This window comes from Microtus pennsylvanicus, chromosome 1, assembly GCF_037038515.1.
Source record: "Microtus pennsylvanicus isolate mMicPen1 chromosome 1, mMicPen1.hap1, whole genome shotgun sequence".
In the NCBI taxonomy this organism is placed as follows: domain Eukaryota; kingdom Metazoa; phylum Chordata; class Mammalia; order Rodentia; family Cricetidae; genus Microtus; species Microtus pennsylvanicus.
In genome coordinates, this window is record NC_134579.1 from 29,058,610 (window position 1) to 29,083,210 (window position 24,601).

The following is a 24,601-nucleotide window of genomic DNA, read 5'->3' on the forward strand; positions in this document are numbered from 1 at the left end:
AGGACTGCGGGGTACCCTATACTATCGGAGAGCTCACCACAGGATCCCGAGGTTACCCTGTACAATAGGAGAGCTCACCACAGGACTGCGGGGTCCCCTATACTATAGGAGAGCTCACCACAGGACTGCGGGGTACCCTATACTATAGGAGAGCTCACCACAGGACCCCGGGGTTACCCTGTACGATAGGAGAGCTCACCACAGGACTGCGGGGTATCCTATACTATAGGAGAGCTCACCACAGGACTGCAGGGTTACCCTATATTATAGGACCGCTCACCATATGACCGATTCCAGGCATGTGCTTTTTACATGACTCTTGCTTTTTACATGACTTCTGGGGATCCAAACTGTAGTCTTCATATTTTTCCCGCATTGAGCCATCTCCCTGGCCCCAGTTCTCACATCTCTTTAGTCTTATTTTAAGCAAGAATAGTCTTATCTTTCAACACTCTGGCATTTGCCACTGTCCCTAGAGTCCCATGTGCTGGTAGCTGTTGAGGCACCTCTCACCCTGGAGAGAACAGTGTCTGTTCAGGGTTGGGAACAGGTGTCTTGTAGATCCAAAAAGCATCAGACATTTTCCCTCAGATGAACTGATTCTCACTCAGCCTGGAACAGTCTTGATTAGAATAGGCAAACATTAAAGAAGAAAAGACATGAAGAAAGTTCCAGAACCTGAGGCTTTGGGGCTGAGGGAGAGGGGATGAAGGAGTCAGCCTTTGATTTTCTGAGGCTCCACTGAGGGCTGTACTGGACCCACAGAGTTCACTGTTTATTTTGATTAATTCATGTATTACTTAACTTAGTTCTTATGCATGTGTTCATATGTGGTCAACTTTGAGCGCTGCTCCTCAGGAGATGGCCACCTTGTTTTTAGAGACAATTTCTTTCACTGGGACCAGTTTGGTTTTAGAATGTCTTGTCACAGAGCCGTCTGCCTCTGCCTCCCCAGTGATGGATGGAACTGCACCCCAGGCCACCTGCCTGGCGTCTCCCCCAAAGTTTTATGTGGGTTTCGGAGAACAAACTTAGGTCTTCAGGCTTGAGTGGCAAACCCTTCACCATCAGCCAGCCCCTCACTGCTCTCTTTAAATGTCTTCATTAGAACACAGCAGCTCCCTCATTCCAAGCTCTGGTTTACCTCACTGCCCCATCCATCTTATCCTCTGGGAATGGTGGCTTCCAGTTTAGCCCAGGGAAGGTTTCTTTTAAGGTGATGTCCAACTAGGCATGTCTGGTAAATTGGCTTGTTACCACCTATTGCTCAGCCCCAGGGTAAATACAAGTTTATGGTTTCCCAGAGCCCTTGAACTTGTCAACAGGCAATAAAGAAGATCACCCACACCATTTAAACTGACTTTGATTAGTAACTGATCACACTTTCATCTCTGTGAAGCCACGTGTTGGCACAGGCGGGCAGGGGTATTGTTCAGTTCCTCACACTTGGCATCTCAGGTCTCCTGCTGGCCCCTGAGAGGCAGAGGAGGACAGGCCGTGAGAAATTTCCTCCTCTACGGTGTTGCTGTGGTTGTCTTCAGTGGCTTATCGGAATGTGTTGTTCCGCTTTCCTTGTTCCCTCCTCTTACTTCACCTATTTACTTTCACCTGGGTCTCAAGTGCTGCTGGGAAAACACTGGTTGTTGTGGAGATTGTGACCACAACACAGACTCAGGCTCCTAGCCTCGGGCTCTCCCACATACCTGTGAAGAAAGCAACTGAGCAATGGGGGTAACAACAAAGATGAACCACTCCACAGACCTGAGGCTGGCAGGGTGACTGTTAGGCATTGAATTGTGTCTCTACAGAGAGCCGTGTGCTCCTAAGCCTCAGGACAGCAGAATGCGGCCTTATTTGGAAAGGGAGCCTTGGCAAAGGTACCAAGTAAGCATGAGGTCATTGGGGTGGGCCTTCCTCCTTGACTGATGCCCTCATACAAGGGAGACTTGGACATAGACACACGTGCACATGGGGAAGATGCCGTGGGAAGTTTGGAATCATATTACTGAGGAACCAAGGGCCTCCCAGAAGGTGGAACCCCAGAGCATCCACACCAACCCTTCCCCAGAGCCTTCAAAAGAAGCGAGGCCCCCAAAACACGATCTTGGACTTCTGGTCTTTAGAAGTGAGAGAAAATTAGTTCCTAATGTTCTAAGTCACCCTATTTCTGGTACCTATTTATAGCAGCTGAGGGATTTAATACTGCAGAGGTCTGAGCACTTCACACTGCTCATTTGATCTCCACGGCCCGCTAAGATACATGTTGACTTTATTTGATACTGACATCTGTGGTGGGAAGCTTGACCAATTTGTTTGAGGTCACATGAGTTAATAAAGCCACACTCTGGTCAGCTTGGTGGTGTCCCTTTCCTGCCTCTGCTGTCCTCTTATTCCTTCACATTCCTCCTGTCACCCCTGCCCCCAATGCTTCCTTCTTTATTGTCCTGTCTCTTACATGTTTGCCTTCATAAGTGTCCCCACCCGCGTCCCCGCAGTCACTATTGTCCCCACCCGCGTCCCTGCAGTCACTATTGTCCCCACCCGCGTCCCCGCAGTTGCTATTGCCCATGGCTCAGCCGTCACTAACATGCTGGTGACCTGTGAGCCCCTACTTCATCATCTGTCTCAGAGCTTGTAATCTTGGACCCCGAGGAACATCCTGCAGGCTCAACGAAGGCAGGAAAGAATCACAGAGCTTGGTCCTTGTGTACACGCTTTCCCAGTAAATGATAGCACCAGCTTAAATCAGCAGCCTTTCTGTTCTAAGCCTTTACTCTCTCTTATGCCCAAGTCCCCACCACCCCCTCCTTATTCTAGGGCTAAACTGTCACCTTTACACTCAGGATCAGCTGTGTGATTTGTAGGACACAATGCAAAATTAAAATATAAACTCCACATTCCTAAACCAGAGAAAACATGCTATCTTTATTTTGTCTTTTATAAACATTTTTATAATTTACACACAACACACACACACACACACACATATGGTTTAACTATGTATACCAGGCTGGCCTTGAGCCTACAGGAGCTTACCAAGTAGGCTAGGCTGGCCGGGCATTGAGCCCCAGAGACGCACCTGTCTCTGGACCCCCAGTGCTGGGAATACAGTGCATACTGCCATGCCTAGTTTCTTTATGTGGATTCTGGGGCTCACACTCAAGCGCTCATGTTTGTGCGACAATCACTTTGCCCGCCAGACTATCTCTCCAGTCTTCCAGGAAGTTTCTCTTCCGCTTGATTGACTTGTGCGTGGCTTCTACTCCGCCTTCCCTCTCTCTTCCTCTGCTGAACATCGGAGGTAACTCTGAGTGAGCCATTGAAACAACTATTGTAAGGGCAGTGAGAGGTGATTGGTGATTCCTATTCAGAAATCCTGCTCCTGGGTCTAAGTGAGAAGCCTTTTCAGCCTGGGAGGAGGCTGGACCAGAAGCCAGAACTCATCCGAAGCCTCGTCTAAAGGAGGCTTCTTGAACCCAAGTCTCTGTGGGTCGCACCGTTCTTGTTTTGCTGCTATGAAGGCAGTGTTGCCTTGTTGACATCATTTGGGAGGTGTGCAACAGAAAGTTCAAAGCTTCCACCTCTCTTCCTCTATCCAGAAAACCCCTGGGAAGAGTTCAGCAAGTGGGCAAGCTTACAGATGCCAAATCCACAAACGTGGTGTTCACTTGGATATACGTAAGCAAACAGGATCTGGATGCCGTGTGTGCAGAAGGTGCCCAGGAACCAAGGCTGGAAAACAAATTCCCTGGATGGTGGTGGACAGAGCAGACAAAGCGAGGGCAGAGGTGTTGGTCACTCAGCTGTCACAAAATGAGGCAACAGGTGGAGAACAGTAAGCGTAGGTGAGGGCGGGCAGGGGAGCTGGGCTCCCAGCGAGACGAAGGAAGTGCAGGGTTCCAGGGCCACTCCCTACCCGAGGAGGAGGTGAAAGCAAGCTCTGCTGTGTGTGCCAGGGAATCAATTAAGGGTGAATACCGAGCTCGAGGCCAGCCCGGCCTAATTACTGTGCAGGCGCCCGTATTTCTTTTCATTTGCTGACTACCAATCCAGCTTCCCCGTGTCTACGAAACACAAGGGCGGGGGTGGGGGGAGTGGGGGAATGCGGTAGGTTACCCGGGTTCTTAGATGAAACCAAAGAACTGAAGGCTGGAGGGTCTGCCCAAACCCTCCACTGAGCCCAGCTGGTGGCTGTGCCAGACGCAGCCAGCCATCTAAGTTGTCCTGAGGTCCCATCGTTTGGATGACACTGCTCAGATCAGATTCAAGCCTTAGGAACCCCAGGATGGTGGTTTTGTGATCTGTTTAGGAACATGACATGTCTGGTCAGGAGCACCACTGCCCCACCTCCCGCATCCTTTCACTTTTTTCTTCCAAACAGCTCTTCGGGGTTATTAAGGCTACGGTCTAAACGTCATCGCCCACAAAGTGCAAAAAGAAAAAAAACAAACGCTTTCATTTATGTGAGAAGTGAGATTACTGTATAATTTTCCAATTAACCGAATGAAGCACAAAATGCATGCCCTTAAGTCTTTTTTTTCTGCCTTGATCATCTTGCCCGTCCTGAGGGTGGGCAGAAGAAGAGAAGAGGCCTCAGGACTGAGAGCTGTTTAGTGGGTGGGAGGGGAGACTGCACCTTCCTACCCCACGTCTAGGTATTAGGCCCTGCGGGCCTTGCTGATTGGTCCGTGACCCTGAACATAGTTTCTGAGAGCCTTTTGTTGAACACGGGGAGAGCAAGGCAGATTTGGCCAATTCCAAGCAGAAAATGATCAAGGTAGATTTCATATCTGAGTTTTAAGTGCTGGTAAAAGTTGCATTAAGTTATCAAGTGCACTGCAAACCTGGCGTCCTCGCCAAGCGGCTCTGTAGTTTGGGGATTACTCTGCATCCCGAAGAAAAGAAAAAGTGTTTTGTTTAGATGCTGGGGGGGGGGGAATGTGGGGGATTGATCCAGTTTCTTTTAAACTAATCTAACCCAGATGGTGCTCCCTGAATAACTTTCTGGGGTTGGTACCTGGTCACAAAACAAAGTGTTCATTTTACAGGGACTGAGGCCTTTGCTTGGAGCAGCACAGAGGGTCTCCTAGCAGACCTGTTTGGAATCAAATAGTGACTGTGATCTAAAGATGGTCACAGAGCACGCGCAGGGTAATTGTTTGGGGCAATAATTTAATTGATTGATTCATATCCTCTTCCCCTGCAGCTCATACCCTTTCCTCTACAGTCATGGCTCCTGCGTCTGTGGATTCAACTAACACTAGGTTGATGGGACTAAAACCCAAACCAAACCAAAACAACAGCACACCCGTGCACACACTGAGCATGTGCAGACTTTTTGGTTCAGCACCTCCTAAATAATGCAGTATAAAAACCACAGATAAAGTATTTTCTTATGTACTATATATAGTTGGTGTCTCAAGTGATCAAGAGATGGATTCACATATATGCCGGCACACTGCATGGCTTACACGAAGATATTATATGCTTTTGGTTTTTGGTTTGGTTTTGGAGACAGGGTTTCGCTATGCACTTCTAACTCTTCGGCTTTAAACTCACCCAGAGGCCCTGGCTAGTCTTCCCATCTTTCTGTGGTTTCCTGCGGCTTTGTGTAAGGAACCTGAGGTCTGAGGACTTTGGTATCTACAGGCCTTTCGGGAACCATCCTCCTGTGTATAGCACACATACATGCAGCATGTTGTAGAGAAAATCTGCAAGCTCACGAGGACTCACCGCCTGCTGCTCAGCTCTCAGACAGACAGACAGATACACACACACACACACACACACACACACACACACACACACACACACACACTTGTAGGTACTAGAGACACAGCCATAGATAAAACAAAGCATTTTAAAGGGAAAAACTGGCCATGTGTCTCCCGTAGTACTTAAGGCAGAGTGGGGGTGGTGGCTAACACTGACCATATGCAGTAATAATTATGGCAGAGTTGGGGTGGTACCAACATAAGCATCTAAACTCCTCACAGATGAACACAGCCATATTTTGCTCAGTGACATCAGTCAACAATGGCCTGCAGATATGACAGTGATCCTGTAACATCATAACATAGCTAGGTGTGTATTAGTATACTCTGTGATGTTTGTATTACTCCAGAATTACCACATGACATAATTCTCAGGATGTATTCCTATATTTGGAGAGGGTTTACTTAAAAATGATTGTAGATTGTGTATATGTGGATGGTAGGGTGGGTCTGTGTACATCTGGTGCAGGATCCTGAGGAGTTCAAGGAGGGTATCAGAGCCCCTGGAGCTGGAGTCACAAGTTTGGAGCCATCCTACACAGGTGCTGAGAGCTGAATGCAAATCCTCTACATGAGTAGCACCATGTTCTAACAGACTAGACTCCTCTCTAGCCTGTGCGCATTTTAGAGTGACGCCTGCAGACGGAGGCTGCTCGCTTGTTTCCCAGACACCCAGACACGAATAATCACACAGAAACCATATTATAACCCATTCCTATTATTTTGTATTTTATCATGAGGCTTGTGGTTTACAGGTAAGGTTCCGGGTGTCTTTCAGCCGCTACTTTCGGAGTCTCCCTGGCTCTGCCTACTCCCTCTCTTCATCTCTGTTCAGATTTTCCATCTGGCTTTACTCTGTTAAGCCATTGGCCAAAAGCAGCTTCTTTATTAACCAATGGCAATAAAACACATTCACAGCATACAGAGGGGCATCCCACATCAGATGCATAATTGTGTGTGTGGATATCCACAAAAAAAAAATATTTACTTTAGCCATATGTGATTGGATAGGGGGAAGTGAGTGGGTCAGTACACAGAGAGACACGAGAGGGAAAGGCCGGAGGAAGGAGAGCTCGAGGTCTGGGGAACAGTGTGAGGGGCTCCAGGTGGGAAGCCCGCATGTGGCGGGGTGCCCCCCCCCCACGATGTGAAACATGCGTAGCCTAAGGCAGAAAAGCCGCAGAACCAAGAGTGGCCATCACATGGAAGCCCATAATTGTTAGGATTATTTTTTCCATATTGAGACATTTGGGAATACTTGGATATTGAGTGCTATTGAACAGCATATGGGGAAAGTTTGTGTTTTATGCCTTTGGCAATAGGATTGTTTGGCTTTAAGACAGCCAAGCAGTTTTACTGTCAAGAGGAATAGTCGTTGTGTTGATGGATGATGCCTGGGAACTGGACATCAGGCATTTGAAAAGCTAATCTCTCTCTCTTTCTCTCTCTCTCTGTGTCTGTTTCTCTGTCTCTCTCTCTCTCTCTCTCTCTCTCTCTCTCTCTCTCTCTCTCTCTCTCTTTCTGTGTGTATGTGTTCTAGCTCTCTCTCGTATGTGCATGTGTGTTCACGTATGTCTTTGTGTGTGTGTGTGTTTGTGCATGTGTGCGTGCCTTCTCAGCTGCCTAGAACTGGAGTCAAGTGACTCATGACATCATTCTGTCTTGACGCTGAGCCTCTCCTCGTCTCCTCTTCCCCAGGATGCTACAGTTCTGAGTTCACTAAGCCTGAAAGCGGCACATTTGGGGTGTTGGCTGCTCTTCCCCTCTTTGGGCGAATCCCTTTCTTTTGTTTTTCTGTCTTTATCTTACTTGCTCATTTTTCAATACTGTAACCAAAACACCTCAAGGTGGGTAACCTTATACAAGATGGCTCATAGTTCCTGCTCAAGGTCAAAGGTCAACACCTGGTGCTGCTCCCCTTGCTGGAGGAACCTTGAGGCCCCACAGGGCACCCCACGAGCAGGTGCATCTGCTGGTCTCACCAGCTGCTCATGTAGCCTCCAGCACTGAATTGTAGGCCGCTGCTCTGATGGCATCACCCAAGTTTAGCTGCCAGCCTCTGAACACTGTAGTCTGGTTAAGTGTCTAACCTCTTAACCCCTCCAGATAATAACTACATTTCCACCTGAACCCATGGGGGACACACAGAAACCCTGTGCAAACCATAGCCCTCGTGTTCTCCCCAGGGAAGGGACTGCGTGTCCTCAATCGCCCTATGGGATTTTCTGCTCAGCTTTCTTTCAGCCCTGCTCACAACTGTGAAGGGAGGGGGCATAAGCCTCCCGTTATACAGAGGAGGGAGGGTGGCAGCAGTCATGAACGGCCTTCCAATGAGAGCTGACGGGGGAAGGTTCTAGAGCTTGTCTTCCCTCCGCAGAGTTCGCAGCCTCACTGGTCCCTCCCTGGTACCTTTTAGTCATGACTGGGGCTCTCCAGAGTGTCACCCAAGGCCGCCCTCAGTGCCCACCTCTCCCCACACTCATCAGTCTGTGTTCTCTTAGCGCTCCGCCAGAGGCTACAGGTCTCCAGCTCTGCTCAAACCGTGGTTAGGGCAGATGCACAGCGGATAGTGTAGCTGGAGGCTAACCCACGCGGCCTCAGTCTCTCCTCTGTCCTGCGTAACTTACCTCACCTCACCTGAGGCTTCCCAGCAGTAAGAGCTTGGCTGCTGTTCTTGTTGGTTTTGTTTTCTGATGGGATCTCGCTGGCTGGCCCTGGGTGCCCTGCCTGGGACTCACTGCAAATACCCGGCTTGCCTCAAGCTCGCAGAGCCCCTCCCATGCATGCACCCCACATGCAGGGGTTACAGGTATGAGGCCCATTACCCAGTTGCAAGTTGTTGGGATTTTTAAAGATCTGTTTTTATTTTTCATACATGTATATGTGGTTGTCTTTCTGTATGTAGGCACAAGTGGGAATCTGAGGAGGCCAGAAGAGGGAGTTGGATCTTTTGGAACTGGAGTTACAGAAGGTTATGGTCTGACCAGTGTGGGTGCTGGGAGCCAAGCTTGGGGCCTCTACAAGAGCAGCCAGTGCCTTTTAACCACTGAGCCATCCCTCCAGTGCCCTGTTGCAAGTTCTTAATTCAAAGAAATGGTTTCCCTGGTGAGGTTTGGAGAGCTGGTGGAACAGGATCAAGAACACCATCACAAAATGAAACAGCAAGGTGGTTTTGGTGACTTTTCAGAGTCTCATCAACTTTTTACCTAATGTAAGCAACAGCTGTAAGGATTCCAGATTATTACTGCAGAGCTGGCTAGCAGCTGAACCAAGAACTCCCAACTCTTTGTGGCAGACCAGAACAGAGGGGTAGTTCCTGCTTGGACCATTGTCCTGTGAGACTGGAAAATCGAGGAGGCTTTACTCCGTGCAATCACTTAAAGATGCAGGCTGCTTCCCTCCTGGGACAGCCCCGTCTTCTGGAGTCCCACGCTGCTCATGTCCAGCTAGGATAGCAAGTAGGAGAGCAGGAACAGGGGCATTCCACAGAGGCCGGTTTCAGGGACCAGCTTTCCAAGTGGCAGACATCACCTTTGTCCTGTTCACATGGTCCAGAACGTCCACTGGCCAGTTCTACGGCAGTCCCCGCCCCCAGAAACCACTAGAAACAAGGTGAATGCCCCCCCCCTGCAGAATGCACCTCCGAGCTAAGCTTCAATTCTCCTCTTCTTATCTGCTGTGCTTTGGGACCAGGGTCACTACCATTGGCACCGTTGGCCTCCTGTGGTTCCCCCTCTGGTATCTTGAAACACATAGACAGATCTGGTGTTCTTTATCTGTAGGTCCTTCCTTCTAAAGTGCTCAGAGATGGTTTTCTAATGGCTTCAAGGATACTAGGCAAGTACTCTCCTTACCCACACTGAGCCCTGGCTTTGGTTTGGGTGGTGCTGGGGCTTGAACCCAGGGCTCTGAGTATACTGAGTAAGCAAAACTCTACCTCTAAGTAGATGTTCCTAGCCAAAGCCCCCACCTCAAGTACACTTTTTGGTCTTGCTGCTCTTGGCATGTAGGGCCTAATGGTGGGCTCGTAGCCTGCGGAGTGGCCTCAAAACCCATAAGAGCGCCAACTCAGGGCTCTAAACACACTCAACAAACATGAAAGAAAAACTACCTTTTTCTGGAAACGAACTTCAGTCATGTAGAGACACCTCTGGAGTGTGGGAACAGAAGGGCGTGGTCTCTTATCAGAAGCCTTCAGCAGAAGAGGGTGCCACTTCAATTGTTTTCTTAAAGAGATGAGATGAAGGCCAGGATGGAAAATTGAATTCCATTCTCTTTCCAGAACGGTTGTGAAATTGTCCTCTGGTGATTCGGGGACTTCAGCACCTGCATGTGGGGCCGATGACTGATGGATTTTGCACACATAGTTACTCAGGCAGCCTTAGTCCACGGAAAACCTGGAGAGCCTCTGGCTTCAAAAGAGAAAGAGGGAAGACAAATCGATAGCCCGACTGGCCTCTTCTAAACATGTGTGTGGTGCTCACTCTTAATCGTTAACTTGACACAATCTAGAGTCTCGTGGTGTCCTCGTTAAGGTTTCTATTGCTGCAAGGAAACACCATGACCAAAAGCGAACTGGGGAGGAAAGCGTTTACTTGGCTTACCCTTCCACACTGTAGTCCGTCACTGAAGGAAGGAGGCCAGGAACTCAAACAGGTCTGGAACCTGGAGCAGGAGCTGATGCAGAGGCCGAGGAACGCTGCTACCTGGCTTGCTCCGTCTGTGTTTTTACACATCATGGGACCGCTTGGGATGGCATCATTCACAACATGCCAGCCCCTTCCCCATCAATCACTAATTAAGAAATGTCCTACAGCTGGATCTTACGGAGGCATTTTCTCAACTGAGGTCCCCTCCTTTCAGATGACTTCGGTTTGCATCAAGTTGACATCAAACTAGCCAGTAGACCTGGGAAGAGAGTTTTAATGAGGGATTGTCTGGTCAGGTCCTCCTGTGAGCATGTGCGGGGGGCTTGTCTTGATGGTGTTAACTGATGTGGGAAGATGCAGGCAGACAGTGGGGGTACCATTCTCTGCTTTTAGGCCCTGGACTGTAGAGGAGTAGAGAAGAGTCGCTAACTGCTTAAACATTCTTTCCTCAGACTGTGGGTATCACGTGACCCGTGGCTTCAAGTTCCTGTTGTCTCAGCATCTCCTCAGTCATTGTTTGGCATTGCCAGACAAAACCAGTCCCTTTCTGGACCTTACACACACACACACACACACACACACAGGAATTAATAGTGTATTTAGTCTGAGTCCTTAGATACCTTGTGCAGCTGGTGGGTCTGTGTGCCTGCTCTAATCAGGAGTCTCACTGCCCGTGGCACACCTCGCTCAGAGGCGTTCTGCACAGAAGCACTAAGCTAACTCTTGGTTTTGCCCATGATGCCCCGAGCTTAGTCTGTGAAACCTCCCTCCACCATACCTAACACCTGTTACTCTTGTGGGTCACTTGTGTTTCTATAGAAATCAGCCGTTTTCAGGATTCTGCTCTCTCCCCATCAGTGTGAAGAGGGTGCTCTCGAGAATGACTGTCAGTAACGAAGACCTGACTTCTTCACAACTTTACTCAAAACATTTGACCACATTTATTTCTTTGTGGGTGAGGTGCACACAAGCACTGTGGCACTTATGTGGGCATCAGAGAATAACTTGCAAGAGTTGGTTCTCTTCACCACGTGGGCTTTGGGCATGGAACTCAGGTCATTAGGTGTTGGGTCAGGCATCTTGACGAGCTGAGTCACCTGGCCTCCCTTCTTTGTATCTTCCCAAAGATGGAAGGCAACTCCCAGCTCCCACCGCTCCTTAGAGCTCCTTAGTTTGCCATTCTTAGGCAAACTCCTCATCTTTATTTATAAAGGGAAAACATAAAAATGCATTATCTGGTCTCCTCTGAGATCTTCCCAGGCCCGGCCTTTTAGGTGCTCCTTTGAGGAAGATTCTGGCTGAGGAAGCTGCCGGAGTTCTGGTAATTTAGTGTGGCCACTTGCCAGGAAGAGAATCTGGGCAATAATCCTAAGATGTGCTCAGGCACCAGGGCTGACAAAGGTCTGTACCCACTGCCCAAACCAGCCCTCACCCACAAGTTTAACCAGCACAGTGCCTCGGCCAACACTGGATTTTAAAGACAGATGTTTTATGAAGAATATGCACTTCTACTCACTTATGCTGGGCGTTGTGGATCATACCTGGAAACCCCAAATTTGGGTAACTGAGGCAGGAGAATTGCCATGAGTTTGAGGCCAGCCTGGGCAACACGGTAAATTATGGGGCAGGCTCCTGGGATACAGTGTAAGCATATTTTATGTCACAACATAAAATAAAATAGCCAAAATGAACAGGATGTGGTGGCATCCCTCTGTGATATCAGCGTTTGGGTCAGGAATTCAACATCAGCCTCAACTAAACAGCAAGACGAAGGCCATCCTGGGCTACTTGAGACATTGTCTCAAGAACCAAAACCAAACCATTTACTTCAGTGTTATCCTGAGATGGTAAACAGGGTTAGATTGTAAAATTCCTGCCTGAGACCATGAGGCTGGAAAGCATTTGACTCATCCGATATGGTCCAGAGAGAACTCATAACCAAAGGCAGTAGTGGCAGCTCTCTCCTGAAAAATGTTGCCTTTTGGAGCATCCGAGAAAGCAAGGCGTGGGGAAGCTAAGCACAGTGGCTGCACAGCACACTGGAAAGAGTGGGTCCCCCACCCCGGAGAAGCAGATGCACTCAGGGACAACCTTGGCAGCAGGCTGCTCCATGTCTCTTTCTTTTGAGGTGTACTTGATCCAGAGGGGGTCTCCACTTATAGCACTGAAACTTCTCCGCCTTCAGTTTCTCTTCTATGACTGCCCTGGGATATTTCTATTTCTGCTATTATTACATGTCTTCTGTGTGTGTGTGCGCACGTGTGTGTGTGTGTGTGTGTGTGTGTGTGTGCGCGCGCGCGCGCGCGCGTGCGGGGGGGGGGGTGCATTCTTGCTATGGCATTTGTCGTGGCAGTCAGAGGACAAGCTGTAGAATTGGTTTTCTCCTTCTGCCATGTGGGTCCCCGGGATTGAACTCAGGTTGTCAGGCTTGGTGGCAAGCACCTTTACACCCTGAGCCATCTTGCCCCCTCTGTGACATTCCAATGCTGGGTCCTCAAAGGATTTCTGGCTCAGAAATTGTAATTGCCTTCTGAGCTTATGACCCTTCTTGGCAGGATCTCAATTCCCCTGGATTTTATCCCTCTCCTGCACTCATTTCCTTTGCTCTATTTATACTGGGACCCAGGAGGCCTCTTTTCAAGCAGTCTCTTGTCAATATTCACTTTCAAATCTGTTGGCCACAGCTCAAGTAAGAAATGCAATTTGCACACGATCTAGAATTCATTTGATATATATTGATACATACAAATGCATGTATGCATAGGCTTCTCCTGACTTTAGTCCAAGCACAGTTATTTTTTAAATCTTTCCTTAAAAACAGTTCTTGAATTTAGAATTCTGTGTCTTTCATGGGCACCAGGTCATTTCATCAGTCTCTTGCAGAAACCAAATTGCTGCAAACTTAGTGTCTCAAAACAGCACAGACAGCTCAGTCAGTGTGGTAGTTTGAAGGTAATCAGCCCCCATAAGCACAATGAGAGTGACATTATCAGGAGGTGTGATTTTGTTGGAGTAGGCACGACCTTATTGGAAGAAGTAAAATTCCTCTCACTGTGGTAACTTTGAGGTCTTATATATGCTCAAGTCACTCCCAGTGAGACAGGCCACTTCCTGCTGCCTTCAAGGCAAGATACAGGACTCTTTGCTCCTTCTCCAGCACCATGTCTGCCTGCAGGCTACCATGTCATGTCACACCATGGTGATAATAAGCTAAACCTCCGAAACTGTAAGTGATCCGATTAAACGCTTTCCCTTATAAGAATTGCCGTGGTCATGATGTCTCTCCACAGCAATAGAACTCTAACTAAGACAGCCAGTAAAGTGTATGCTTGATTCTCAGAACCCATATGAAAAAATGCTGAGCAGGCATGGTAGAGCCCCATGTAATTCCAGCGACCGAGAGGTGGAGGCAGGCAGATGGGCTGGCCATCTAACTAGGCTAGCCTTCTTGGAAAGCTCTGGGACAATGAGGGACCTTTTCTCAATGACAAAGGTGGACAACACCCAAAAGGAGGCATTAGAGATTGCTTTCTGGCCCCCATGTACATGTGAGCACATATACATGCACTCACACATGTGCATGGGCACACACATGCACACACAGAGAACAGATGCACAAAGGAGTCTGTGACGGTCTGTGCAGCAGGCAGTTTGTACTTGAGCTTTTCCTCATTGCTGTGGCCAATGACCTGAGCAAGAACAACTCAAGGAAGAAGCTCACTGTTTGAAGGTAGAATCTGTCATGGCCACAGGAGGGTAACACAGATGTTCACACTGTATCCAGGGTGACAGAGATGTTCACACTATACCCAGGGTGACAGAAATGTTCACACTGTATCCAGGGTGACAGAGATGTTCACACTGTATCCAAGGCGACAGAGATTTCACATTGTATCCAGGATGGCAGAGGTGTTCACATTGTATCCTGTCAGGAGGCAAAGAGAGCATTAGGGGCTCATCTGGATTTCTCCTTTTTTCCAAACTAAACTTTCTTCCTCCCTCCCTTCCTACCTTCCTTCCTTCCTTTCTTCTTCTGTGAGCGTATCTGCATGTGTGTGTTGGTACATGAACCTGTGTGTGTACCGGAGCCCAGAAAAGGGCATCAGGTCCCCCCTCTATCACTCTCTGTTTATTTCTCTGACGTGGGGGACACAGAGCTTACATTTTCTCAGCTGTGCTGGAAGTCAGCAAGCCCCAGTGAGCCTGTCTCTGCCCCACTTGAAGCTGGGGTTACAAGCACGCACTGAACGCCTGGCTTGTTATTTGGGTGCTGGAATCTGTGCTCTGATACACATGATGGCAGAGCCAGTGCCCTTAATCACTGAGTCAACTCTCCAGCGCCCCCTTTCACTCCTTATTCAGTCTGCAGACCCCATTTGCATTTGGGGTGGGTCATCCCCCCTCAGTTAAACCTTTCTGGAAACCTCACAGACATGCCTGCGGGTGATGTCATATATCATCAAGATTAACTATTACAGAGGACTTCTGTCCAGGAATCCAGGAGCCAGTGCTCTCCTGTCTCATGACCCCACCTTCTCCAGAACCCTGTTCTGTCCTTTATCTACTAGAGCAGCAAACCATCTTTCGAATAAACAAGCTTTAAGCCAAAGTCATCCTCTGAGTATTACTTTGAAATTGCAGTCAGCTGTTCACTCGGCAGGGTTCTGGGAATTGGGGGTTGATGGGCAGGAAATTTTAAGGAGATGTCCAAAGGGAACTAACAGTGGGGTCCCTGCCTAGCACGTTTCAGGGTAGATGCTGGCCCTCCCAAGTATCCACCCTGCCTTCCTTCAGGCAGAGTGTGCCCCACAGGGTGTTGAGATGCCATAAAGAAATTCGGAACCACTAGTACCGGTCACTTTGTCAGAAGCAGCCTCCCAGCATGCCGCGCCAGGAGCCTATGCAGTTGAGGCCTGAAGACAGATGAGCGAAAAGCAGATTCACACTGGCGCCCTATTTCCTTTTGCTGTCCATATTAGACTTTGCTTCTCTGAGCAAGGTGGACTTCCAAAGGAGGAGGAGGAAGAGAAGGAGAAAGAGGAGAGAAAGAGAGAGGGGAGGCAGACAGACAGACTGGCAGAGAGGAGAGAAAGGTAGGGGCAGGGTGGGCATTTGCAGCCTCCCTCAGAACACTCATGTATGAACGAAAGGACTCTAGACCAGTCTGCCTCGCCTCTTTGCCTGTGAGCTTCCAGGAGGCCCAGGTACCTTCAGTCAGGAATTATACTTCTAAGAGATTCTGCAACCTGAATGGGACTCACAAGACGTGGGTCGCCTGTGCATGAATCTATGTTCTGGAGCTGCCCTCCCTCCCAATGCCTCCCTGTGAGAGTCTGCCCAGCACATCCCACACACACCTCAGCAGAAAGTCCCTGGCTCTGCTCCCAGCAGCCTTGCTGTTGACCTTATGAGGTGTGAGAAGGAGGAAGAGAAATCTATATTCCGGCCAGAACTCACTTCCTCATTTCTGAGAACCAGCCCTTGCTCCAGACCTGACAGGCTATAGGTCCTCAGAGCTTTCAGAGTCCAGGCCCAGCCTGGCTCCTCTGACTGCTTGAGACATCACCAGGGAGACAGCGATGCAGAGCCTATTTTTGGTCCTGTGATTGCTGGAACAATTTCCAAAATGGCTGGCGCGTACATCAGAACCCCTGCTTCTGCAGTCCCAGAGGTCTGAGATGGAGGCACTGGCAGAACTTCACACCCTCTAAAGCCCCACTCCCTGCACCCCTAGTTTCTGCTGGGGTCTGCCATCCTTGGCGTCCCTGTCATTTCAGTCACTGCCTTCTGCCTTTCTTTTTCCTGATGGGGACACTAATCAGAAGGCATCAAGGGTTCTCCCGAGCTCAGTATGCCTTCCTTCCAGCAAATTATGCCTGCTGTCCTGTTTGCAAATGAAGCAACAGGAGTCTGGAAATACACTATTCGGTCCTCAGCAAAGGTCCACTGTATTTCTTACCCTTAACCTCCTCCCCCAACTTCTTCCTGGCAAGCCTTACGCTATGGAGGTAGCCCTCCCCAGCTTTCCTCTCCGGGGCGAGGCAGGCCCAGGAGTGGTTTCCTGAAGTTGAATGGCACCCCTAACTCCAGGAAGGCCTGGAGATCAGAAAAGCCAATTCTTCCTCAGAACGGGTGTCCACATGCCCAGGGACACCCACACAGCATAGTTTCCTGCTTTACAGAAGCTCTTCCAGATTCCGTGGGCTCGTGGCCAATCCCTTAGTGTGCTGCCTAAAGGGATGGAGCCCTCCCAGCCTCGTACCAAGCCATCATAGACCAAGGTACCCAGTTCACACTGGAAAGTCCCATCTGGCCCCACAGACCCCTGTGACCTCATTGGTCACCTGCCTCAGATCTGCTGCAGAAGCTGCCCTCCATACCAGCGCTGCCCCTGCCTCAGGGACATTAGCTTCTCCTTGCCCTGAAATCTATGCAGGAATGGGGAGGGGGGCTTCCTGGGGCTCCTGTAACCCAGCTGAATATTTTCCAGGTTACTTAACCAAACTCCTGCAAAACCACACCGCCTATGCCTGTGATGGGGACTATTTGAACCTACAGTGCCCTCGGCATTCAACAATAAGTGTCCAATCGGCATTTTATGGGCAAGATTACCAAATGTGTAGCTCCCAGGAGCCCACCTCCCAGAGGGAAGACAACCTGACCTGTGTGGCCTCCACCACTTTGCAGGTACTGCGTTTCGTGGATGTGTTAAAATCATGGAATAGGTTTTTCCCTCTCTTTTCTCTTTATCCTTCCCTCTCTTTCTCTATTTCTATGTTCATCTATGTGTGATTCTATGATTCTTTCAAAGCAAAAATTGGTGAAAACCCCAATTACTATAGATCATTAGTTTTTGTAGGTGAGCTATTACTTGCTTCTCTAAGGACTTTGCCATACAGTACAAAGGAACTCTATGTGATGACGTGTTCCCTTAGCATTATTTCCATGTGGAGTTAGTCATAGGCACAGTCTTTACTGTAATGAAGCCAAGCAGCCATATTGGATCCAACCTTCAAGTCCACATCACTGACAAGCGCCCGGGGGGGGGGGAACCCAAGTGCCTCTGATGCTGGCCTTGGTGGTCACGATGAACTTCTTAGAGAATGGCCCAAGAGACATAGCAACACTTGTCCTCCATTTCTCGTGGCTTGTTTCTCTACCTGTAGACATCATGTTATTCTCATACAGAGCTATTTTGAGTGGTCTTGGTCGAATTTTTTTTCTTCTGAATAATACAACTTCTTCTTCCACCTCCTCCTTCTCCTCTTCCTCCTCCTCTTTGTCTTCTTCCTCTTCTACTTCTCCTCCTCTTCTTTCTCTTCCTATCCCCTCCTCTTTTCTTCTCCCTCTCCTCCCCCTTTTCCTTCTTCTCTTCCTCCTTGGGCATACTTGGGGAAATTGGTACATATAGAGATCAAATCACTCCCTGGTGGTTTTAGACTGTGGTTGTCAGTTATGCATGCAACTTTTCCATTCCTGAGGATTGACTGAACCTAGGACCCCCTGCAGGCTGGGCAAGCACCATACCCCTAGGCAAGCTATAGTCTCCACCCCTTTTCATTATTCATTTTTGAGACAGTGCGTTGCTAAGTTACCCAGGCTAGCTTTGAACTTGCTCTGTTGCCCAGGTAGCCATGAACCTTCCATCCCGCTGTCTGCACGCAGCAGCTGGGATTACAGGGCTGTGCCACTCTGGTCAGCATTATCCAAGCAATTTGTAATCTGCCCTCTCTGCTACCCAGCCAAGATCATAAAATCACCGGCCTGAGCTTTAGTGTGGTGATGGTGTTTAATGGCTCTCAAGTTCTTTACAGCAAGTGGCGAGGTGAAGGTCGGCTTCATCATGGTCGGCACAGAATAGGTAGGGGAAGGTAAATTTATCTGAAGGTCTAAGGAGAAGCGAACATATTAGATGATGCAAAGGTTTTTCTTTTCTTCATACTGCTTTGCTCTCTGTCCCAAAGCTGCAGCATCTGGGCAGTCGGTAGCTGGTAAACAGCACAGCAGACCGTCTCTGGCTGGGTCCCCTTGACATGGCTTCCGCACTGTGATGAGTGACGAGAGTTTCTTTGGAGGTCAAGCTTAGTGTCTTTGGGTGCCCCGCCCTGCCTCGGTTTCTCCCTTTGGGACCTCCCATCTAAGAGCCATACTACAGCTGGCCCTGACCCCTTCCTCACCCAACCCAGGTGCCCAGGCTCTCTGCTACCTCCCAAGGTGCCAGCACCCAGTAGGACAGAGTATCTACCTGATGGGAGGACAACCGGCTGCCAGCTCCAGCCTGCTGGCTCCAGCCTGGTGCCCCGAGGGAAGAGGAAGCTCCATGTAGGCTGCTGTATCAGCATCTGTGTGCAGTTCTGCTGCTGCTCAGAGGGTCAGCTGGCCAGGACATCCCTACACATGCCCCCTTCACCCAGCAAACAGGAGTGCCTTTCCCCTGGGACTTAACACCACATTGGCAGCTGAGTCAGCTCATGTTCTGAGAGGCAGTGGGGTTTGAGGTAGGAACAGGTTAATAGCTGTCAAGGTAGTTGGTCACACGATTGGAGCCTGCCCTCAGGTCACGATGGAGAGGACTTACAGTAACTGCCGGAGGCTGCGTGGTTTACCAAGACCATTAGCCTTGCCAGTGTGTATCTCATCTAAGAGCCGGGCTTCCTAGGGGTATGAAGGGTTCCCCTGGGAATGCTTTCTGATTGACAGATCCACATGTCCTTGGCCCCTGTGGTGGCAGGGTAGATGACACAGTAACTCTAAAGAAAAGTTCAAATATCTCCTCAGCATTCAGCCCTAAAGTACAAGGAGATGCTTGGGAACTTTTCCTTTTCTGGACTTGGTGTCTCTCTCATCAGAACCAAGGCCAGCACCTGAGTTTATTCTATGTAGAGCTTTCTCTGCAAGCCATAGCCTAGAGGAGCAGTAAGAAGTCATGATTCCCTCCATGATGCAGTATGGGGTATCCCAAAATTAGAAAGAGAGGAAGAGAGAGAGAGAGAGAAAGAGAGAGAGAGAGAGAGAGAGAGAGAGAAAAGGAGAGAGAGAGAAAAGGAGAGAGAGAGAAAAGGAGAGAGAGAGAGAGAGAGAGAGAGAGAGAATTTCATTAAAGAAATCACTCAGCAACAAAGTCTTGTGACCATGCCCTTGAGTTTGCCAAGGGTGGGCATCAGCATTAAGTATTTTATTTGGCAAAGTTGGGGTGTTTGAAGTCACTAGGACTGTGTGGAGCCATTTCTAAAGGTAAGGAGGTAGGATCATGTTTCCTGGCCATCATGGCTCTCTCAGCTTTAAAGCTGGAAGTGCCCTTCAGCTGAACAATCAAAGGTGACTTGATATCACTCACGTACCCTGGAACCTCTGAAGGATGGAACGTCTTAAGCTGAGCCGTGTGCCCACGGTGGCAGGTTGAGTCAGCTCTCCCACGAGCCTGGCTCTCTGGCCCAGCTTCTTTCTTCTAAAAGCTACAGGGAGCCACACACCCACCATGTAGGCTTCCGTCCTAGACAGCTCAGGCCAGCCAGGGAACCTCATGTTCTCGGAGCACAGACAGCCCAGGTTTGGGGTCCGTCAGACACTGTGCAGTTTACAAGCCTATGCTTTTCTACCCCTCCTTCCAGAAGGTGCTGGATGAATGCCAGAACCAGCGGGCCTGCCACCTCTTGGTCAATAGCCGCGTCTTTGGACCTGACCTTTGCCCAGGAAGCAGTAAATACCTCCTGGTCTCCTTTAAATGCCAGCCTAGTAAGTAACTTCTGGGGGGGCAGTGTGTTTGGGATTGACCTCTAGTGGCATGGACACTCTGGACTAAAGTCCTCTGCCCATGGTGTTCGTCCAGCCTCAGAGCCCTAGTAGGAACATCAGAAAGAGAGATACATGTGTGTGCTCATCTGTGCAAATCTACAAATGTAAAAATTTTTCTCTGGATATCAAACTCGATTGTACTGGTGCTGAAAATAAAGGGAGGAAATACAAGTGGCGTCCCTCACAGTAAGGGACAAATTCTGCTTTTCAAAGGGAGCTGTGTTATAAAGCTTGACTTTCCTTGGGCTCAGAGACATGGGCTCCACAGAGCCACCACTTCCAATGTCTATGAGCTGGCTGTCCTCATTCTTGTGGACCAGCGTGTGCTGGAGCAATCTCCTCCGTCCTGGTTCCTGTGCTTTCACCATTGATTCGGCTACCCCTCATGCACACAGAGGTTGTAATCAACCCACTACGAGCTCTAAGAAATCCCTCTTCAAAGGAACAGGTCTCATTTCCAGGCACCTGGGATATGCCTGCAACAAACTGCGGGGCTCAGCCTGAAGACATCCTTTTCTTAGTTTGTTTTGGGTCAGCATAGAAAGTAATGGTGATTTCATGTGCAGTCTGGTTGATCCTATCCTACTCCTTCCCTCTCCATCCCTAGTCCCCTCTACCGTCCACTCCCAGTGGTCCCCTGGCCACCTTCATGTCACGTGACTTCTATTACTCATTATTTTTCACTTCCTTAAAATCTCCCATGGCCCCCTTTCTAGTTTCACACCCCACACCCACACCCATGTGTATACACACGTCTAAAAACTAACAGCTAGGATTCTCACACACAACACTTGTCTTTCTAGCAGGCTTGCTTGAACCACTCAGTGAAAAGAAATTGTGGTAATAGTATGTGCCCACATGCTAGGAATAGTGGTGTCTACAGCTTTCTCACTGCTATGCCAACTCAACTCTTTTACTTTGCGCATTTTGTCCTCTGTCGGCTCTAAGACCCTAGTAGTCTGGTGCTGGGAGTGGGGCTACAGGGTCACGGGGGAACCCACTGTTCTACGGCATGCTGGAAAGCAGTCCACAGATCTCAGGCCTTTCTCCAGCCATCTCCCAGAGACAGCAGGGCTACGATAGAATCACCCCTGATACTGTGCATGCGAATACACTCACATCCACACCCACTCAGCACGCTAAAGAGACCCTCCCATGCCTTATCAACACACACCTTTTTTTTTAAAATTTTTCGAGACAGGGTTTCTCTGTAGCTTTTGGTTCCTGTCCTGGAACTAGCTCTTGTAGACCAGGCTGGCCTCGAACTCACAGAGATCCGCCTGCCTCTGCCTCCCGAGTGCTGGGATTAAAGGCGTGCGCCACCACCGCCCGGCTCAACACACACCTTGACACAGCCTTGTGCCCTATTCTGCATACCCAGTCAAGTGTGTGTGTGTCACACATGTGGTCTCACACTCCCTTGCACACCCAAACACACACTGTCTTACACACTCATAGACACGATCATAAATAGCCGCGAACAAGTTTAAACATTGAAGAGTGGCTAAACATCTCTTTGTGAGCCTCTCCCCCGCCCCCACCATATCCCAACAGCCCCTACCTCAGCCAACAGCTCAGGACCATCACTTCGCGGTCTCTGAGTTCTTCATGGCCCCCTGCAGCTGATGCTGAAAACCGTGACTGTGCCCTTAGTGCCGCTAGGTTTGCCTCTCTGTCTCTACCCCCAGTGCCCACCTTTTCTAATGAAAGCAGTTCCTCAGATTGTCAGCGACTGGAGACCGAGGCGGTGAGAGCCTGGGTACTGTGGGCTGGAGACAGAACATGGGCGTGCCACCCCGAACCCCACCAACCTGGTTAACCTTTTCTAGTCCTGATTCCCTGAAGGTTCCGTCTCTAAACACCATAGTTAGGTTAACTTTCCACCTTCTTAAGCTTCCAATGGGGACCGGACAGCATGAGTTTGGAGGGGACAAACAGGGCAATGTTTACACAGGGAGGTGTGGGGTAGGCAAAGCCCCACCCTGGCTGCCCCAAGGAGAAAGGCCGGACAGTAGATGAGCCATGGAGTTGCAGTGTGACCTGGCCATTAGTCGGAGTCATGGCATTTTGGAAGGCGGAGTGAGATTTTTCTCTACGCCTTCCTCTTTTTTCTGCAGCCCTCCTATCTGCAGAGACCCTGTTTTCCAGTTCCTATCCTGATGTGGGATTCCCCTCGGAATGCTGTGAATATGTTTTATAACCATTGGTTAATGAATAAAGCTGTTTTGGCCAATGGCTTAGCAGAGCAAAGCCAGGTGGGAAATCCGAACAGAGATATATAGAGAAAGTAGGTGGAGTCAGGGAGATGTTGTGTAGCTGTCAAAGGAGACAGATACCCGCTGGAACCTTACCTTACTGATAGGCCACAACCTCATGGTGATACACAGATTAATAGAAATGGATTAATTCAAGATGTAAGACTCGCTAGAAATATGCCTGAGTCATTGGCTGAACAGTTTTGTAATTAATATAGTTCCTGTGTGCTTATTTGGGTCTAAGCAGTCATGAAACTGGGCAGCCTCTGTCTACACCACCCTGCCCTGCTTGTGCGCACTGCTCATAGCTGCACCCAGTGCGATTGTACAGTTGACCTGTGTGTCTCTTCCCAGTGTCGTGCTCTGAAAAGTCCACATGAAGAGAGCATTGGTCCAAGGGGAACTGGCAGGCACTACACACGGTGTTGGCTCTCTGGTTGTATTTTGCAGAGTTAGTTGATCAACAGACCTCACTAAAATATCTTTCTGCCGAATGTACTGCACACACCCCCTTCCCTTCTTCGCTCTATGGAATGTGGTTTCAGGACAGCCTTGGATCTGAGCAGTTGTAGGTAGGTGACACTCTGCTGTAGGTTGTTGTGTGATCTTGGACACTTTCAGAAGCGCCATTGCTCAATTGTGAAGTGAAGATAACGACCCTTCCACACCACACGGGCTGCTGAAAAGTTTGTAAAGCTGAGCCAAGTCATGGCTCGCTAACATTCCAATAAACAGCCTAATGTAATTCTGGTCAGTGCTGTGCCTGACTGACAAGCAGTGATGTGCCCAGGGCTGACATTGGCAGGGTCCTGGGTGCTGGCGATGGCAGGGTACATAGTCAGTACAGAGTTGTAGGACACAATCCAAGCAAGCAAATGCCCATCTGAATTTTAATATTGCCTTGCAGCTGCAGCTGTGGGCAAGACCAATAGCAAACTTGTCCCGCCATGGTAGATTGCTGCCCCTCCCACCTTTGGCAGGCCACTGCTGCGATGTCAAAGTAAACTGGTCCCTGGCACAAAGTGCTGTGCACTGGGGGGGAAACTAGACTTTGAATATCTATCTGTTTATGGTGCTGGAGATTGAATCCAGCGAATTTTGGCTTTTTGTGTTTCCCTGAGCTAACCATATGCAATACGATTCTTTCTTGCGACACTTAGCAGGACTGCCAGTCATAGCTCCCAGCTGGCTCTTAAAACATCGCTGCACTGAGTGGGGTGGGAACATGCCAGGACATGTAGGTAGAGGTCAGAGGACCATTTTGTAGGAGTTGCTTTCTCCCTCCAAAATATGGGTGCCAGGGATGGAATTCAGGTCATCAGGCTTGAGAGCAAATACAATTGATCCATCTCACTGGCCCCTAATTGATCATGTGACTACAAGGAGACACTATGATGTGTTTGTAGCTTGGGTGTGTTAAGTGTATTTCAATCTAATTTTTTTTAAAAAAATATTCATATAAAAATGACATCTGTATTTCCAACTTGACAGCTTTTTAACTCACGGTGGATTTATTTGGCCATAGCTTTTTGCAGGTCGAGGACTCTCTGTGTGTACTGTAGGAGAAGTGGGGTGCCTAGCACGGCTCTCTACCTGGTAGAGATTTGCCGGAAGTGGGGTGCCTAGAACGGCTCTCTACCTGGTAGAGATTTGCCGGAAGTGGGGTGCCTAGAACGGCTCTCTACCTGGTAGAGATTTGCCGGAAGTGGGGTGCCTAGCATGGCTCTCTATCTGGTAGAGATTTGCAGGAAGTCGTGTCTGCTGCCTTTCAGCACAGTCCTGCCTCTGCCTTCCCAGGCTCCTCTGCTCTCTCTGCAGAGGCAGTGATGACTTACCCTGGGGCAGCTGCCTGGAGCTCTGAGCTGAGACATGTAGTAAACTCTTCCAGGTCCTACCAAATTCTGCTCCTCCTAGAAAGCAGCAGCTAGGTTAGGAGTTCCCTGCCCTTATAGATCCCAAAATGTGCTCTTAGGTGACAGCACATTTGCAAGCAATCAAGTGACTCAATATAGGACTCAACACGGCAGGAAGTGTTGGGGGGGGGTTCTGTCCTGCCGGTGCCGGCAATCATTAAGTCCCAAAGAAAAACACAGAGGTCTACATTAATTATAAACTGATTGGCCTATTA

General features: G+C 49.2%; 1 protein-coding gene across 3 annotated transcripts in view; it reads left to right on the forward strand.

Moving 5' to 3' along the window:
- The window catches only part of Eva1c (eva-1 homolog C), a 74,509-nt gene that overhangs the window by 17,454 nt on the left and 32,454 nt on the right, over nt 1–24,601 (forward strand). Inside the window, exons 2-3 of one of the 3 annotated variants that reach the window (XM_075959520.1) lie at nt 16,914–17,110; nt 20,035–20,158. The exons of 1 other annotated variant lie outside the window; for it this stretch is intronic. In XM_075959520.1, the coding sequence (XP_075815635.1) occupies nt 16,914–17,110; nt 20,035–20,158 (321 nt within the window). The remainder of the gene's footprint in view (nt 1–16,913; nt 17,111–20,034; nt 20,159–24,601) is intronic. One more of the 3 variants, XM_075959528.1, reaches the window with a different exon arrangement.